This window comes from Rhinopithecus roxellana, chromosome 10 (genome assembly GCF_007565055.1).
Source record: "Rhinopithecus roxellana isolate Shanxi Qingling chromosome 10, ASM756505v1, whole genome shotgun sequence".
In the NCBI taxonomy this organism is placed as follows: Eukaryota; Metazoa; Chordata; class Mammalia; order Primates; family Cercopithecidae; genus Rhinopithecus; species Rhinopithecus roxellana.
Window position 1 is genome coordinate 61,546,837 of NC_044558.1, and position 17,058 is coordinate 61,563,894.

Consider the following 17,058-nt stretch of genomic DNA (forward strand, 5'->3'; position numbering starts at 1 on the left):
CCTGGTTCGTAAACCGGAAGTAGACGTACCTCACGGAAGCCGGCTTTGGCCCTGCGGCTGCTACCGTCGCCGCGGAGAAATTGTTGGATCTGGCAGTCTAGGAATGGTGAGACCTCGCGGTTCGCCTCTGAGGGTTCTTAAAGGAGTTGGGGGTGAAATGGAGTTTTCCAGAGTGCCGACGGGGACGACCTCCCCAAAGTTTGGGGCCACGCCCCGGTGGCGCCCCGAAAAGCTGCGCATGCGTGGGCCGGACCCGGTTAGACTCTGGCTCGAGGTGTTACGCATGCGCAAAGGCATGGAGCTCGCGGGGTGAGACTGGGCTTGCGAGTTTACCCCCACCTCTCCAGCCACCAGCCTGTGGGTCTCAAACCAAGGCTACTTGATGCTCTGCTTTGAGTTGCAGAGGTGACTTCATCAGTGCTCTTACCCCGAGTTCTTGAGACAGACCTGGACCGATCCCCCACCTTGGGTGTGCACTCGTGGGAGAACGAGGGGCGGAGGGCCAGGGAAGGAAGCGGGCACATACCCTACCTCAGTTTGCCGGCAAGCTCGGGCCCCTTCGCCCTCTCCTCAGATGTCAAGATTCTCAGTTGTAGCCTATGGAGCGGAGAGCGACAGGCTCACCTGGGGGCAGAGCTAGAACACTGAGCTAAGAGCCACCCTGGTTAGAAGTGGGAACTCACGAGAGGAACGCCCCGAGAAAGTCCAGTACCTGGGTTCTCCAGGGGTTGTTGGGGCGCAGGGAGGTTGATAATCACGCACTTCCCAAACAGTGGTTTTTGGTTTCCACGAGATGGTATCTCATGCAAATACCACTTTCTAAATCTTCAGTAAAAACCCCAAATGAAAAAAAAAAAACCCCAACGAGATGGACTGTTTGGAGTTTTGTCTCCCTTTCTTTTTTTCCTGCTTTGGCCTGGGAGGGGAAGGCTGGTGCTGCTGAGCTGAGTGGACAGCTGAAGTAAAGAAAAAGTGGACCGAAGAATCCTGTCTCTTGCTAGTTTATAGTCAAGGCGCTTAACCTAGGAGATATCAGTAGAATTAGAGGGTCCATGAACGCTCTAAAATAATATGGGTTTGCACACTTTTCTGGAGTCCATAGCTGTTATACTCTGAAAGGTGCCAGTGACCTTCACAAGATTGATGTCTAAGATTATTATTGGCAGAGTGGGGCCTTATGCCTCTTTCCTCTCCTTGTATCTTCCCTAGCTTAAGGGACCCTGGGGGACTTGAGCCAGTATAAGGAAGTGAGGCTGGCCAGTTGGAAATCTGAACCTCAGGGAGCCTCATTTCTCCTTTGCAGAATCTCCTCTCAGCCTTTAAGCTCACCTGGTCAGAATCCTTGGATGAGCCTGTGGGATCCTTCCTCCTAGCCCTGTGGTTTGGAACCAGTGGCTTTGGGACTGTAAGAGGATGGACAAAGGTAGTATGAGGCCGGGACAGCTCCCCAAATGCTCGGGCGCCAAGGTCTGCTGATTCCACCCTGTGCCTGGCACGTGTCTTTCGGTCCTGGCTAGGCCTTGCCACCTCCCCCTGGGCCAGCACCACCCATGTACCTGTCGGCAGAGCCACAATTGACTGACTTGCTGTTGAGCTGCTGCTCTTTAGCATGGCTGCATTTTGATGGCAGAGGGAGCAGTTATGCCCGGAGCCCAGCGTGTCGGCATCACCAGTCTGACCCGAGCACCATGTGCTGCACGACATGACACGTGGCACCGGGGGAACTGCCCAGCGTGGAAGGTCTGGGCCAGGTCTGAGCCCAGATGGGATCTGGATGGCCAAGGAACTCTACCTTAAAACCTCAAGTGTCAAGGAGACAGGGGAGGGGCTAAGAGGGCTGGCAGGGGAAGGGGGCTGGGGAGGGGTCCCATTTGCAGAGGCTCTAGGATCTGAGGAGGCCCGAATCCACCATTTCTCTCTTTCTAGATTCTCAGGGGCTGCTAGATTCATCCCTGATGGCATCAGGCACTGCCAGCCGCTCAGAGGATGAGGAGTCACTGGCAGGGCAGAAGCGAGCCTCCTCCCAGGCCTTGGGCACCATCCCTAAACGGAGAAGCTCTTCCAGGTAGTAAGGGGTCGGAGGGCCAGGAACTGGGAAAGGGTAGAAGGTCTAGGGCGTTAAGTGCCACTTGCCTCCACCTCTGTTGGGAATGGCTGCCTGATCCCCTCTGGGGCCTTATATTGGCAGAGCCTTGTGCTTTTCCTGTCCCTGCTAAATCCTTCCCTGTGGGACTGAGGGCAGGGGAGGGAGATCTTAGGTCTCTGACGTGAAGTCTTTGTGGCGTGATCCCCTGTCATCTCAGAGGGCTGGAGTGTAGCAGTTCCATGGCCGCTGAGCTGGGCTGTGGCGTAAAGTGAAAGCAGGCTGGAGCAGTTAGCACCTTACTGGGCACCTGCTCTCTTTTGTGGGCTGGGTGTGTGTGAATGGGTACTAGGGTGGGGTAAGGAGTGTTCACTGGGCAGGCCCTTTACAGGTTCATCAAGAGGAAGAAGTTTGATGATGAGCTGGTGGAGAGCAGCCTGGCAAAGTCTTCTACCCGGGCGAAGGGGGCCAGTGGGGTGGAACTAGGGCGCTGTTCAGGGAGTGAACCCTCCTCCAGTGAGAAGAAGAAGGTGAGGAATTGGGAGACTTAGGGGATGGGAGGTAGTGCCAGATTTCATGTTTCCCCAGAACCTTTGCCAGCTGCCAGGAACCCTGCAGAGCAGGCTGGTGAGAGGACCAAGCTGCCCTAGCCCTCATCTCAGATGCCTCTCTCCTGGGAACCCACCTCTCTCTACTCCCCATTTTTTGTTGCAGCCCCCACCCCCCACCCTGCTATTGCATCCTGTATCACATTCCGTGTGGGAGGCATGGAGCATACATCTATTCTGGGAGCAGACAGCCTGTTCCCAGCACTGCAGAGTGTAAAAATAACCCCCAGGTGGCATTGCTCTGGCCCTAGACACTGCACCAGCAAGAGTGATTTCCCGGTATCCTCCCCACCCACCTTTCACTCTGGGGTCGGGGGTACCGCCAGCAAAGAGAAGACCCCATATGGTCAAGGACTATATAGAAGTAACTTGGTGGGAGGGGGTGGGTATTAGAAAGCTGAGCTCCTTTCCTGTACTTCCTTTTGTGGGCTGGAGTTGGTGCTGAGGCTGGGGCTGGGGCTGCCGCTGCCACGGAGTATGTGAAACTCTAGTCATGAAGCGCCAGCTGACTGGATGCTGGTTTTGAGCTCAGTTTGTTCCTATTCTCTGCCCAGGTATCCAAAGCCCCCAGCACTCCTGTGCCACCCAGCCCAGCCCCAGCCCCTGGACTCACCAAGCGTGTGAAGAAGAGTAAACAGCCACTTCAGGTGACCAAGGATCTGGGCCGCTGGAAGCCTGCAGATGACCTCCTGCTCATAAATGCTGTGTTGCAGGTAGTGCCCCTACCATAGGCTTAGTGTCTCCCTTCCCCCCAGCCTCCAGTTCACACCCCAAAATTAGCCCAGCAGGGCCCTGTGGGTGGCAAAGAAGGGTTCTTCCCAGCTCCAAGGCTGGAGCAAATCCCTCTGGGGCCTTGCAGACCAACGACCTGACCTCCGTCCACCTGGGTGTGAAGTTCAGCTGCCGCTTCACCCTTCGGGAAGTCCAGGAGCGCTGGTACGCCCTGCTGTATGATCCTGTCATCTCCAAGTGAGTGGGAGCTGGTTCCAGCAATGGGGAGGTACTGAGGACACCAGAATTTGGGTCCTGGAGCAGAGGGAGTTGTACCAGGGCCCCAGGAGGGTTCTGGGAGTCAGGACTCCTGGAGGCTCCTTGGGGGTGATACTGAGGCCTGAGAGGCTTTAAAGAGAAGTTTCTTCCTGCCTCCAGGCAAGGGAGTCTGAAGGCAGAGGGAATAGCATGGGGAAGAAAACTAAAATGAGTGCCCGGAGTGCACTGTGTGTGTTGTGGCTTTGGGCAGGTCACCTCCAACCTTCCCACATTGACCTCCTACAGTTTCATCCTCCTGATAGAAGAACACCAAGCCCGCTTCTAGCTCCAGTAGCCACCGGCTTCCAAATAAACTCAAACTCATGTACACATGCAGCACACATTTCCTCCTCCTCAGTCACTTAACGTCTTCAGGGCTTGGTTGGATGCTTAACACCCATTATCTCCACAGACCCTGGCACCACTTAAGTTGTAGCCGCAGTTCTGATAGGAAATGGACTGGGCTCAGCTTGGAAGGAGGTGGTGGTAGGCAGTGGCTAGGGGGTGACAGCTTTGGCAAAGGAAGGAGAAAGAACTTGGAGGGAGCAGCAGCTGGTCCGAGGCTCAGCGTCAGGAAGGACTGGGTGTGAAGGGGACATAGAGGCCTCCGTTTTGTGAGTTGGCTGTTCATTCACTTGACAAACCTGTGGAGCCACAGGTTATCTGCTAAGCCTTAGGCCCTTTCTGATGAGGGCCTGGCCTCTAGGTTCTGGATCTCAAAAGCCTGTAGGTTTGGGGGAAATAGTAGGAACCACAGATTGCTAGACACCTTTCCTTCATCCCTCCCCTCTGTATCTTTCTGTGTCCAGGTTGGCCTGTCAGGCCATGAGGCAGCTGCACCCAGAGGCTATTGCAGCCATCCAGAGCAAGGCCCTGTTTAGCAAGGCTGAGGAGCAGCTGCTGAGCAAAGTGGGATCGGTAAGGCTGAAGGCTGGGAAAGTGGAGGATCAGGGTGCAGGGAGAGCTGGACCACCTAGAAAACCACTGATGTGGAGAGCTCCCTACCCACTGTCTGGATGTGTACACGTGCACACGCATGCACATCGGCAGGGGCCTTTATGACAGGGACCTCAGGAAGAGCCAAGCCTGACTCCCTGGGTGACTAGTTTGCTTCTCCCAGCTCCTGGGGGGTGCTGAGGTGGGAGGTAGAGATGGTAAGGCAGAGGCATGTGTGAAAAAGCCCAGATGCCTAGAGAATGTTTCTTGCCCTCCAGACCAGCCAGCCCACCTTGGAGACCTTCCAGGACCTGCTGCATAGACACCCCGATGCCTTCTACCTGGCCCGTACCGCGAAGGCCCTGCAGGCACACTGGCAGCTCATGAAGCAGTATTACCTGCTGGAGGACCAGACAGGTAACGCCCCAGGAGCTGGCAGAATGGGGGTGTGTGCATGTGCGTGTGTGTGTGTCTGAAGTACTCGACACAGCTGCCTTCAAGTGCCCTGTAACAGATTCCTCAGTGACCCCCAATGTCTTGTTCACCTCACATTGCAACAAAACCTACTCTTTTCCAGAGAAAGTGGCTGGAATGGTCTTCAGCATCATCATAAGAGTAGCCAACATTGCCTGGAATCTTGGGCAAAAGGTCCAAATAGCGGAGTTATCTACCACTTCTTGTCTTTTGTTTTTTCATGACACATTTTATGCTCACATAAATAACGCATTAATTGTTATGGATAACATTCAAACATGAGCAAAATGAGAAAGTCCTCCTCCCTGCCCACCCTTCACTTTGTTTTCCACCCTAGAGGTAATAACCACTTTTTCTGAGCTTTTCTGCTCTTTGCCTCTCTCCGTTCTTCATTCTGTCTTCCTTCTTTCTCTTCTCTTCCCACTAGGCTGTCAGTGCTGTCAAGCTGCCCTCAGGCCATTCATAAATCCACACTGGGACTTCACACCCAGTCCATCTGTCTCCCTTTCCCCAAGGGCCACACTGCTCCCTGCTTCCCCTTGCCTCAGCAGCACAGCACTCCCTCTCCCAGTGACAGGGGGTAAGAAAACAGTGTGATTAAACTGGAGGAACTCCCCAATGAGGTCTGTAATTCAGGTTCTGATTTCCATAGTACAAGCACATTCTCACTTTCTAAAAGTACTGCCCATTGCCCTCTACATAGTTTTTCACACAGTTCAAACATGAAGCTTCTTTGGTACCCATCACCTAACTACCAGAGTCCTGCAGCTTCTGCTTAGAAGAAGTATTCCTGCAGGAGCATTTTAGGAAATCTCATCAGAGGGAGGCCCCATCTTCCATTCCTAAGGACCTCTGATTTTAGTGGCCCAAGGGGCAGCCCTCTTTATTCCTGCGGCTTCCAAAATTCTGCCTCTTCCTCAGACTCAGATATCACAGAATGCCCACAGAGAGAACAGATACTGACTGGATAATTTTTCTTTTTACTGCTAAAGCTAGTTCCTTTGTCACTATTTTGAAAGTTTTGCTGGGCGCGGTTGCTCACGCCTGTAATCCCAGCACTTTGGGAGGCCAAGGTGGTTGGATCACGAGGTCAGGAGATCCAGACCAGCCTGACCAACCTGGTGCAACCCCGTCTCTACTAAAAATACAAAAATTAGTCAGGTCTGGTGGCGCACACCTATAATTCCTGCTACTCAGGAAGCTGAGGCAGGAGAATTGCTGAACCCGGGAGGCAGAGGTTGCAGTGAGCCAAGATCTCGCCACTGCACTCCAGCTTGGATGACAGAGCGAGACTCCGTCTCAAAAAAAAAAAGAAGAAAGTTATTTTGTGCAAATTTATTTGTTAACTAAAAGCCTTATCGTGAAAGTTTTATTTATTCCTTCAAGAGTTTTTGTATATGGGGATTTGATTTATCCTTTGCTGTTGAGAGCTAGGAGACCCTAGGAACAGGCAGGACACATTGCTTAGCTGTCAAGTCAGCTGAACATGAGATTCGTGGAACTTGAGGCAACTCTGGTGGGGAGGGACTTGATGGAGTGACTGCCTCAGTTCCCCCCATACAGTCTCACCTCGGGGGGAGGAAGAGGAGCATCTGTGGGCCCCCCACACTCCCCCTCGCTTCTTCAGTTGATAGTTGAATGGACACTAGCTGCTACAGAGCACACCCTCCAGTCCTGGGAACGGCTGGCCTAAAGACAGAGGTTTTCAGATTTGGGGAGCCTTAATCCCTTTAATTTTTTTTTTTTTTTTAAGAGACAGGGTCTTGCCATGTTGCTCAGCTGGACTTGAATTCTCAGCTTAAGAGATCTTGCCTCACGCTCCGAGTAGATAGGTCTGTGGGCACACACTTCCTTTCACATTTTGGCCAGAAAAAAAAAAACAAGACTTTCATGAAATAGTATTTATCCTGAGCATATCTGATGGGCTCTGATGCTCACTATCCTATTCCATTTCATTTTTTGAAAAAAATGAAACTAACTTCATGACCCATTAGCAGGTCATGACCCCAGATCAAGAGACATTGGCTTAAGGTGGGGCAGTGCCCACCAGCACATACTTTCTCAGTGGAACTTGCCTGGGAGGTGCCTCCCAGCCCCTCACAGCATGGCAGGAAATGCTGGAGATCATATGATGTGATGGAAGGAGAAGTTGAGATTTCGAATCAAGAGAGCAGGATCTAAATCCTGGCTCCATCCCAAACTAGGTTCACATAGTTTAACCCCACTCCTGTGTCTGTTTCCTCGTCTGTAAAATGGAGCTAATGATAGTGCCTCCCCTGCTTAGTTCAAGGCTGTGTGATCAAAGCCCTTTGCACACTGAGAAGCCCATGCAAAAGGTCAATTTTAATTTCTTTCCCTTTCTAGAACCACCTCTACCCTCAGCTAAGCCTAAAGATGCTTTGTGCCAAATTGGAGCCCAGCCTAGTCTGGTATGGGCGCCCTTGCTGGTGCTGGGCTCTCCAGCCGGCGCAGTCTGCAGCTGGTCCACTTGGCTTAGTGGTCCGTTCAGCATCATGGGGTTCAGCGGGACCCTTGGTGCTCACGCTTCCTCTGTCCTTTGTTCAGTGCAGCCGCTGCCCAAAGGGGACCAAGTGCTGAACTTCTCTGATGCGGAGGACCTGATTGATGACAGTAAGCTCAAGTGAGTGGTTGGAGACACAGGAAGGGGTGTAGAGAGCCGAGTCACTCATGTAGGGTACAGCGCCCCAGGCTGCCCAACCTCAGCCCTTGGGCTCCTGTTGGTGCTTGGCCCCTCTGGCTGAGCCCCCTCCCCTCCCACTGGGGCCTTCTTAGGCTCCGCTGCTTTACCCTTATCCCCAGCCCAAGCCCAGAGAAGGAGGCTGGGCCAAGGCCTAATAATACCACCTTCCAGGCCACTTGGCTAAAGGGGCTCCGGAATGCCCTAATGAGCCAAGTAACAGGCGAGCTGAAAGTGGACCTAAATCTTCCTTCTCTTCTTGCCCCTCAGGGACATGCGAGATGAGGTCCTGGAACATGGTAAGTGTGGCCTGATGGGGCAGTGAGGGGATGGAAGCTCCTGCCAGTATCAAGAGGAGCAGTACAAGGTGCTGGGGGCCTCAGAGCGTCCCTCCTTACCACCCCACCTCACCCCAGAGCTGATGGTGGCTGACCGGCGCCAGAAGCGAGAGATTCGGCAGCTGGAACAGGAACTGCATAAGTGGCAGGTGCTAGTGGACAGCATCACAGGTGAGGAGGCCCGGGCACCAGAAGGCAACCTTGCCCTGGTTCCCTGTCTTCCATTCTGGCCCTCGGGTAGGCTCTTCCAAACCCCCTCTTCCCCTAGGCATGAGCTCTCCGGACTTCGACAACCAGACACTGGCAGTGCTGCGGGGCCGCATGGTGCGGTACCTGATGCGCTCACGTGAGGTGAGGCAGGCCCATCCCCACCCTTCCTAGGTGTGCTTCCTCTGTCATTGCCTTTCTCTGTGTAGTCCTTGGTTTCTCATCTTTCTCTGGCCTGCATAGACCTACTACCCCAATTCTTCAGGTCCCAGCCCTCACCTGCCCCATTTCCCCAGATCACCCTGGGCAGAGCAACCAAGGATAACCAGATTGATGTGGACCTGTCTCTGGAGGGTCCAGCCTGGAAGATCTCCCGGAAACAAGGTATCCCCCACCCCCTGCCCCAGCAGGAAGCAGTGTGAGGATGTCCCTCCCAGCCTCTCGCTGTCCTTTCTAGCCCTGGGGCTTGATGTCCATGGGGACCCTCGTGAACCACCTGAGGCAGGGGTTCCTTGGTGTCTGCAGGAAGCAGAGCTGGTCTGTGGAGGCTCCTGGTGTTCTCTGGCCTTTCCCCATCCCATCAATCCCTCCCAATCCCATCATTCCTTTTTCCTTTCTGCTTCCACAGGTGTTATCAAGCTGAAGAACAACGGTGATTTCTTCATTGCCAATGAGGGTCGACGGCCCATCTACATCGATGGACGGCCAGTGCTTTGTGGCTCCAAATGGCGCCTCAGCAACAACTCTGTGGTGGAGGTGAGCTGGGGAGGAGGCAGGAAGGCCAGGATGAGACCTAGGCATGGTGAGCCAGTACACAAGCCTGGCCCCACCTCTGTCTCCCACCCAGATCGCCAGCCTGCGATTCGTCTTCCTCATCAACCAGGACCTCATTGCCCTCATCCGGGCCGAGGCTGCCAAGATCACACCACAGTGAGGAGTGGTGGCAGGACTCGTGGGCCCTCTCTGGCCTGTTTCCCCTGCCACTCCAGCCCCCTTGAGCTGGGAACTCAGGCTCCTGGAAAAACCTGCCCAGATTGGGCAGTGGGAGGCTCAGCTGTGGGCCATTGATTTGAGCCTTTGAGGGAGGATAGGTCTGGCCGTTGTGAAGCCAGCAGAGGATGAGAACCTCGGGCTTCCCTAGAGCCAGAGCCCCTCCCGCTCTTCCTCTCTTTAAAAACAACCCTACCCCCCCCCCATTGCCACCTTCACTCCCGTGTCTCCAGCAGATTAGCCTCAGACTCTTCCTTTATTGTTTTTCTTTTGTAAATAAAAAGCACCAAGTTCCAAAGTAGTTTCTTTTATTATTATTTTTTTAATATAAAAATTTGGGACAGGTAGAGGCAGGGGCACATGCACGGGATGGCAAAGCCCTTCCTTGTCCTCAGGCCTCTGCCCCCAGCCTGCAGAGGGAGACCGGGAGGTCAGAGGAGCAGGCTGAGGAGGGGCCTGCCCGAGGGCTCCAGCCCACCCTCTCTGAGAGTCAGGAGCCAGGCCCTCCTTTGCTTCCAGGCTCCCTGCCCTGAGCCAGCGGGCCACATGGAGTCCATGGGGTGGCCGCCACCCTGTCTTCACTCTGAGGTTGGGCTGAACAGCAGATGGCAGCACGCCTGGCAACACTGCATTCTAGGGCTGGTACTCAGACCCCTGTGCCTTCTTCCTGGGTCCACTGGACTGTGCCAGAGCCGTGGCAGCCAATAAGCACCATCTCCAGGCTGTGGGGGTCCCAGGGCAAGGCCAGGCCCCCTGACACTGGTGGGGGCTCTCCAGTGCTGGTAGCCTCAGCCTGGCTCACAGGCTCTGGGGGCCCAGTCCTAGACCCTTCCTCAGAAGGAGGAGGTGAGGCAGGGGTGCTGGGCTCAGAGCAGAGGTCTCCTGAGGCAGGGGGCTCCGAGTCTGAGGTGGAGGTCCAGAAAGCTGTGGCTCGAGGCCAGGGGGAGCTCTGAGATGCTGGGGGACCCCAGGGCCAGGGTGCCATGAGGGGAGGAGGCCCCGGACGAGGGTGGGGCCAAGTCCCACTCAAGACAGAGCCAGCTGGGGGCTGCAGGCAGTAGGAGGATGCCCCAGTGTCCACACACAGAGGCTGCAAAAGGCCGGAGGCGCTGGCTGGGCATGGCCCCTCTCCTGAGGCCCTAGGGCATGGACCCTCCCTATGGGGTGCCAGGACAAGCTGCACAGCCTGGCGAAGTGACTGCAGTCCTTCCCGCATCTGCAGCACCTGCTCTGACAGCTCCATCACCTTCGGGGGAGGGAGGAGGTGAGGTCAGAATGGAGTCAGCCATGGAGTGTCTGCCCCTGGCACCCCCCTCACCTTCACCTTCCCCCTCACCTACCGCCTGCCGAAGCTTGTCCAGTGTGTCTGTGTTCCTTGCCTCGCTGGGCCCATGGGGGACAGTGAGCAGGCCACTCTCTGTGGGTAGTAGGATGGGGTTATCAGCTGGGGCTGGTAAGAGGAGACAGGCAGTGAGAGGGTCTAGGCCTTGCCGCAGTTAGACCACATTGATCTGGTAGGACCTGACTCCTAGGATCATCTCTTCTGGCCTTGCCCAAAGTGTTGAATTTTGCCCAAACTTCCAGGGGCAGGGAAAACACAACCCAGCAGCCCTCAGCCACACTGCCTAGCGCTCTCCTTCCCCTCAAAAAGTTGTTCTTTGTGCCTGTCACTTGCTCTGTCCTCCAGGCAAATGGACATTTCTAGGAGCTCGTTACCTTGTTCACTTCCCTGGCCTGCAGCCACTTTCACCCCTGGTTCCCCAGCCCTCTATCCCCCCAGTTAGCCAGACATTGTGCTAAGGCTTTAAGTTACATTATATAATATAAACATCAACCCATTTTTTTACAGACAGGAAGCTGGGGCCAGAGAAGCCAAATTCACACTGCCAGAAAGCTGACAGAGCAAGGACATAAACCCAGTTCCTGGCTACGTCAAAATTAAAGTGCCAGTCTTCACCAAACTCCCCTGCCCGCACGGCACAGAGGGGTAGTGGGGTGAGATGGCCTCCAGGCAGTCTGCCAGTTACTCTAACACTGTTGGCTCAGAGGCCAGCAGTGCTTGAGGTTCACAAGGCAAAGGGGCTGCCCACCAACCTAGACCATCCCGGGGCCCTGGTACCTGGTCCAGGGGAGGGGCTGCTGCTACATTCCGGGCCAGACTGGCCCATGCGGAAAGAGAACTTGGGCTGGTCCGAGCCACAGCCGTCTTCAATGCCATCTACTACCCTGTGAACCCAGGCACCACGACAAATCAATGGACAGGCAGCCACTGTGGGGTCGTATGGGATGGGATGCCCCAGCGTCCACACACATAGGCCACAGGAGCGTGGAACTGACTAGGAGCCCAGGAGAAAGCTAACATGGGGTCCCTTCCCCTAGGAGCTTGAGGTTTAGCTGGGGGGCCAAGCTTGAGCAGCATGAGATGCGAGAGTTCAGAGCAGCGTGTGCCACACACCACACAGTGGAGTGGGACAGCAGGAGAAAAGAGGAGCACAGAGGCTTCCTGGAGGAGGCAGGCTTGGCCCACATAGGCTAGCAGGAGTTAAGATGGTTAAATGGGCACCTAGGGTAGGGTGCACCTGCCCAGGGCCTCAGCCTCATCACCACCATCTCTGCCATGGGGGCCTAGGGTCTGCTCACCTGGGGCTCAGATCTGGGGGCACATTCCATGGCATGGGGGGCAGTCGTAGCCCCTCTAGGGCCCGTGGGGGAGCAGAGGGGCCAGCCTCAGCCTTCAAAGCCCCTGCCCTGCCTGGTCTCCCTCTGCCACCTAGACGAGGCCGGGGTGCTGTTCGACGTGGGGATAGCAGCTTGGCAGCCGAGGATGAGGAGGTGCAACCAGGGGACAGCAGGGGGCTGGAGGGCTCATCAGCCGGGGCTGGGGAGACTGTGGGGCCCTGCTCCCCATCTGTCTCCTTCTCCTCCAGCGTGGACATAAGGGTATTGTCGCCGCTCAGGGAGCTGGTGTCCACCTAGGGATAGTGGGGGACAGGGAATCGGCATGGATGGTCACTATTGTGTACCCACTCACCTCCTCTACCAAGGCTTCATCTCCCTGGAAGGGATGAGCCATCTTTGTTAGAATAGCCAACGTCTATTCTCACTGAAGGTCCTATAGATGATACTATCCTAATCTAAAATCTATCTAAAGCCACCAAACCCTGGAGGTGTTAACTACCTCTCGAAATTCTAGCCAAATACGGAAACCACCACCCCTTTACCAGGTCCCTCAGCCTAAGTAAACTATCCAAGATAATGCAGCACTAAAAACTGTTTTGGAATTAGTGACAATCCAGGACAATTCAAAAGCCCCTCAGAACAGTCCTGTTTCACCATGAAAAAGCAGAGGGGGCCACCAGGCTCTCTTCAGAAGCAACCTGGAGGGCTGGTGCCTGTCCCTGCCCTGCTCAGCCCCGACCCCCAGGAGCCACCCCTTCCTGTGCCAGCACCAGTGCATTCATCTTCCTTTACTAAGATTCCTCTGGACGGGATGAGGCTGCCTCAGACAGGCCAAGGAGAGCTGGCAGGGGTGGCTGCGCATGCTGGACTGGGCGCATGGGTGTGGAAGGGCAGAGAGGGTGTAGACCCCTGCCTGAGGTGGGGGCTTTCATACCAGGCCACACTTCACACACAGCTCTCCACCATCCGCAGCCTCTGCCCACCTCACCAGGCTCCCCGGCACCCCCAGCCCCTCCAAGCACGTACTCAGCACACTCACCTCTGCAGAGCCTCCCCCAGCACCCAGGTTGTAGCTGAGCTCCCCTCGGAGGCCACGGCTGAAGCGCGGGGCAAACTCGGGGTAGAGCGCAAGGCTGTCGTGCAGTCCAGCCAGCTGCAGACACTGCAGGACGCAGTACGTCAGCCCCTTCACATCGGCGTTGGCCTTTACCACCTGCTCCCTCCGGGGCAGCTCACAGCCGATCAGGTCACCCTTCCCTGGGGAGAGGAAGCAGAGGTCAGCAAGCCCTGAGAACTTCAGCCATGAGGTGAGAAGAGGGGGCTGCAGGTTGCTGAAATTCCCTTCAGGGCTGGGATGGGCCTCGGCAGCTGAAGCCTTGAAGCCAGCACAGAGAGGAGCAAAGAGGCCTGGGACATGGCCTAACGCCTGCGGCCTGTTTCACTGGCTCCCACAAGGGTTTGGGGTAAAGAGCTCTGTGACCCAGGCCCTCAAACACGTTCAGGATCAAAACCACTGTGCTGGAAAACCTGAATTTTAGCCCTGAGAGAGACTGAACTGTCTTCAGTTCTAGTGGTTCACAGCTGGCTCTGTTGATTAGAATCCCGTGGAAAAGTCAGAACAAACACCCAGGCCCTATCTCTACCTACAGCATCACAGTATCTAGGGGAGACCCCCACAGTCTGATTGTTTTTAAGTCCCACAGGTGATTCAGGTGCAGCTTGTCCAGGAATCAGTGTTTGGAACCAGCAAATTAGAGCCCTGTGTGGCACAGGGAGAACGCCAGGCAGCCAGGCTCTCCTTCCTGAGCCCCAGCTGTCTCTGCTCTACAAGAGATGCTGCATTTAACTGAGTCTAGGGAATATTCTTAATCTCACCAGAAGGGGTCAATGGAGGTTTTCCCATAGCCAGGTTAAGACTGCCACCTGGCTGACAGCAATTATTAAATGGCATCAATTAGAGCCTGCGATGTAATCCCAGAGATGTCACATGGGGTTCGGTGGGTGAGATGTGTCTTAGAATCAATGAAATAGGGTGTGTCTGTTCAGGGACATGTTAAGGCTAAATTAGAGTTAATGTAGATAAAGTGCCTCACACAAAGATGACCAAAAAGAAATCATTTTCTTCCTTTCCCTCCCAGATAGAACCCCTTATAAATCATTCCTGCCAGGCACAATGGCTCCAAGCACTTTGGGAGGCCATGGCAGGAGGATCTCTTGAGCTCAGGAGTGTGAGACCAGCCTGGGCAACATGGCAAAACCCCATCTCTACAACAACAACGACAAAAATTTAGCTTGGTGTGGTGGTGTGCACCTGCAATCCCAGCTATTCTAGAGACTGAGGTGGAAGGATCACTTGAGCCCAGGAGGTCGAGGCTGCAGTGAGCCGAGATCGCACCACTGCACTCCAGCCTGGGCGACAGTGAGACCTGGTCTCAAAAAAAAAAAAAAAAAAATTCATTTCCAACAGGGATAGGCACGCAGTCTGGGCTTGGGCAGAGCACTCACTACCCTCAAGGCAGTTCAACCACCGCCAGGCAGTTCAGACTGTTAGAAAGCGTTTCAAAAAGGATGGCCCCGCTATGGACTACCTCACACCGCCAGCAGCACACACTGAGCTTACGTCTCCTCTACATGTTTCTGGACTTTTGCTCCAACTTAAGTATAGAATGTACCCCAACTTAAGTATAGTTTAACACTTGATTTTCTTGGTTTCAGGCCATCCTTCTGGGTCATTTTGAGAGCTGTTTGGATCTCAATGGTGATCATCTGGGGAATGTGCTCTCTTTTCATTTGTGTCGTCTGAAATAGGATAAGCACGTGCTTCTTGTCTTCATCCAAGAGGTGGGAGAAAATGAGAAACAGGACAGGACCTAGGGCAGAGTCTCAGGACCAGAGACTGCCCACCAGGTGCAGCTCATCAAACTACTTCCTTCCTCACAATGGACTTTGCATATGCTTAGCTTCCATCAGTTCATCAAGAAAAGCAGGCGCCAGAACCCAGAGCTGCCGGGAGCAGGCAGGATGCACTTGGACATTCGAGTAAAAAGGTAGGTGAGGAGAGGGTATGAAGGCAAAGCAGAGAACCCGACCATGATTGGGGTCGGGGAATCAGGCATTCATTCACCAGGGCATCCAGAGCCTCCAAGTCAACAGGGAAGTAGTTCACCCAAAACATATAGGCAGTGACAGGATAGATCAATGGTGGCATAAGTCCTGGTGCTAGGGACATTGTGGAGGCAAAGGCCCAGGGCACAGGCTGTGACCATTCTTGTGGCACTGAATACTGCACACTGAACGTGGCTATTCTGAGACGTGGTGCCTGGCACCAGCAAAGGCATGCTCTGAGAGGACCTGTGCCAGCTCCCAGCCACACAACTCCCTTAGCTCCAGGCTGAAAATCATCTGTTTCGTAATCCACTCATCAATCCTGCCTTGGATTCACCAGTCTACAATGGTGAAAATCTGTCCTTGTGCCCTTCAGAATCTCTCCAAGGATTGCCAGCTACACTTGACTGGCATAACTCCATTTTCTCATGTTGGCATAAACCACATGTAGGCCCAAAAGCTGGACTCATGAAAGACGTAAAACAAAGGGTATGAACAACCTGTCCCCACTCTCAGGGTCTAAGACCCCGATGGCATTTTTTTCCTCTTGTTTCCAGCTGGAAGGTCATCCTCCTCAAGGGAGCAAGGACAGACACACAGTAGCTGCGTCTGGTGACACTGCCCAACCTTCTTGGCCCTTTCCTCCTTCTTATCTTGATTGTAGATTGCCAGATGAATGACAAACCTCAGCCCCAGGGCTTCAGCACTCCCCACAGTGAATCTACACGTGCCTTGGCTGCCTGAGAATTCGATGTGGTCAGCAGTGGTCAGGTCACCAACTCCCCACATGTACAAGTCCTTGACTACCCACACCGGTAGCATGTTCCTCACCCTCTAGGGTCACCATGATAGTCTCTTGCAGCCACAGAGCTCTGCTCCCCTTTAGTGGCTTTTCTTTTTCTTTTTTTGTGAGACGGAGTCTCACTTGTCACCCAGGCTGGAGTGCAATCTCTGCCTCCTGAGTTTAGGTGATTCTCCTGCCTCAGCCTCCCAAGTAGCTTGGATTACAGGTGTCCGCCACCACGCCCAGCTAATTTTTGTATTTTTAGTAGACACAGGATTTCACCATGTTGGCCAGGCTGGTCTTGAACTCCTGACCTCAAGTGATCTGCCTGCCTCGGCCTCCCAAACTGCTGGAATTATAGGCGTGAGCCACCGTGCCCGGTCCTTTAGTGGCTTTTCACAGACACAGCCCTATGTTTCTCTGAGAGATGGAATGTGCTTTCCCAAATCCTAGGGTGCAGGTCCAACCCTCCTAATGATGGCTTCCTCCCTGCCGTCCCAATTCCCCCCAGAGCACCTGGGAGCCCCATGGAAGAAGCATGAGACTTGGCGCCAGGTGGATGGGGCTCTAACCCCGGCTGGCCAGTTCCTAGCTGTTCATTAACTTCTCTGACCTTGGTCTCCTGCTATGCAAAATAGGAATAATGGGTTTTGTGAGGCTGGAGTGAGACAAAGCATGTGAGGAACTGGGACAGGGCTAGTCACGCTGTGAGCCCCCTGTGATCAGCACTACTATTGTGTCCGTTCCACACCTGCAATTTCTTCATCTGCATCTAGGGAACTGATTTCCTTTTTCACCTCCTTCTTCTGCCAAGAAGGGAAGTATATACACTGTAGGTACCATTTCACCAGAACAAGTCTCCCTGACTATTTGGAGACTGAGCTCTGTCACCCATCTGGGCTCTGGGCCTGCTCTGTGATCTGCCCCAGGAAAGTCACATCTCACCATTCCTGGGGGACCACAAGGACAGCTTCTGTTCCTCCCATTTTTAGCCCTGCCTGACACTTTCCCCAGCACTTCCATCCCCAGCTTCTGATTTTCCTCTTGAAGGAGGGGCAGCTCCCCTCTGTCCCCCATAGACTGGCTCCTTTCAAAGGCTGGCTCTCCACTTGCTCGGCCCCAGGCAC

General features: G+C 54.4%; 2 protein-coding genes across 7 annotated transcripts in view; one reads left to right on the forward strand and one right to left on the reverse strand.

Moving 5' to 3' along the window:
- MCRS1 (microspherule protein 1) lies at window positions 1-9,664 on the forward strand. Of its 3 annotated transcripts, XM_010385390.2 has the most exons (15): window positions 1-106; window positions 1,304-1,423; window positions 1,927-2,065; window positions 2,475-2,613; window positions 3,246-3,404; window positions 3,551-3,660; window positions 4,530-4,638; window positions 4,935-5,073; window positions 7,696-7,771; window positions 8,099-8,127; window positions 8,245-8,337; window positions 8,435-8,517; window positions 8,670-8,757; window positions 9,002-9,129; window positions 9,221-9,664. In XM_010385390.2, exons 2-15 carry the CDS (start codon window positions 1,414-1,416, stop codon window positions 9,305-9,307), a joined length of 1,389 nt encoding a protein of 462 aa, XP_010383692.1. In that variant the 5' UTR covers window positions 1-106; window positions 1,304-1,413; the 3' UTR covers window positions 9,308-9,664. The 3 variants fall into 3 exon arrangements, with proteins under 3 accessions (XP_010383692.1, XP_030794938.1, XP_030794937.1); XM_030939078.1 differs by lacking the exon at window positions 1,304-1,423 and having other exon boundaries at window positions 20-106; XM_030939077.1 differs by lacking the exons at window positions 1-106; window positions 1,304-1,423 and adding an exon at window positions 1,430-1,751.
- The window catches only part of KCNH3 (potassium voltage-gated channel subfamily H member 3), a 19,194-nt gene continuing 11,786 nt past the window's right edge, over window positions 9,651-17,058 (reverse strand). For 3 of the 4 annotated variants that reach the window (XM_030939073.1, XM_030939075.1, XM_030939074.1), the window contains exons 11-15: window positions 13,082-13,299; window positions 12,004-12,335; window positions 11,483-11,589; window positions 10,704-10,813; window positions 9,651-10,609 (exon numbers count right to left, since the gene is read on the reverse strand). In XM_030939073.1, the coding sequence (XP_030794933.1) occupies window positions 10,010-10,609; window positions 10,704-10,813; window positions 11,483-11,589; window positions 12,004-12,335; window positions 13,082-13,299 (1,367 nt within the window). In that variant the 3' untranslated portion in view covers window positions 9,651-10,009. The remainder of the gene's footprint in view (window positions 10,610-10,703; window positions 10,814-11,482; window positions 11,590-12,003; window positions 12,336-13,081; window positions 13,300-17,058) is intronic. The other variant, XM_010385389.2, reaches the window with a different exon arrangement.

Excerpts from the sequence above, each read along its gene's own strand:
- MCRS1 (XM_030939077.1), top strand. The coding sequence starts at position 1,703 with ATGACACGTGGCACCGGGGGAACTGCCCAGCGTGGAAGGTCTGGGCCA. Across the intron at positions 5,074-7,695 it reads CCTGCTGGAGGACCAGACAG|TGCAGCCGCTGCCCAAAGGG; the intron begins GTAACGCCCCAG and ends TCCTTTGTTCAG. Across the intron at positions 8,128-8,244 it reads AGATGAGGTCCTGGAACATG|AGCTGATGGTGGCTGACCGG; the intron begins GTAAGTGTGGCC and ends ACCTCACCCCAG.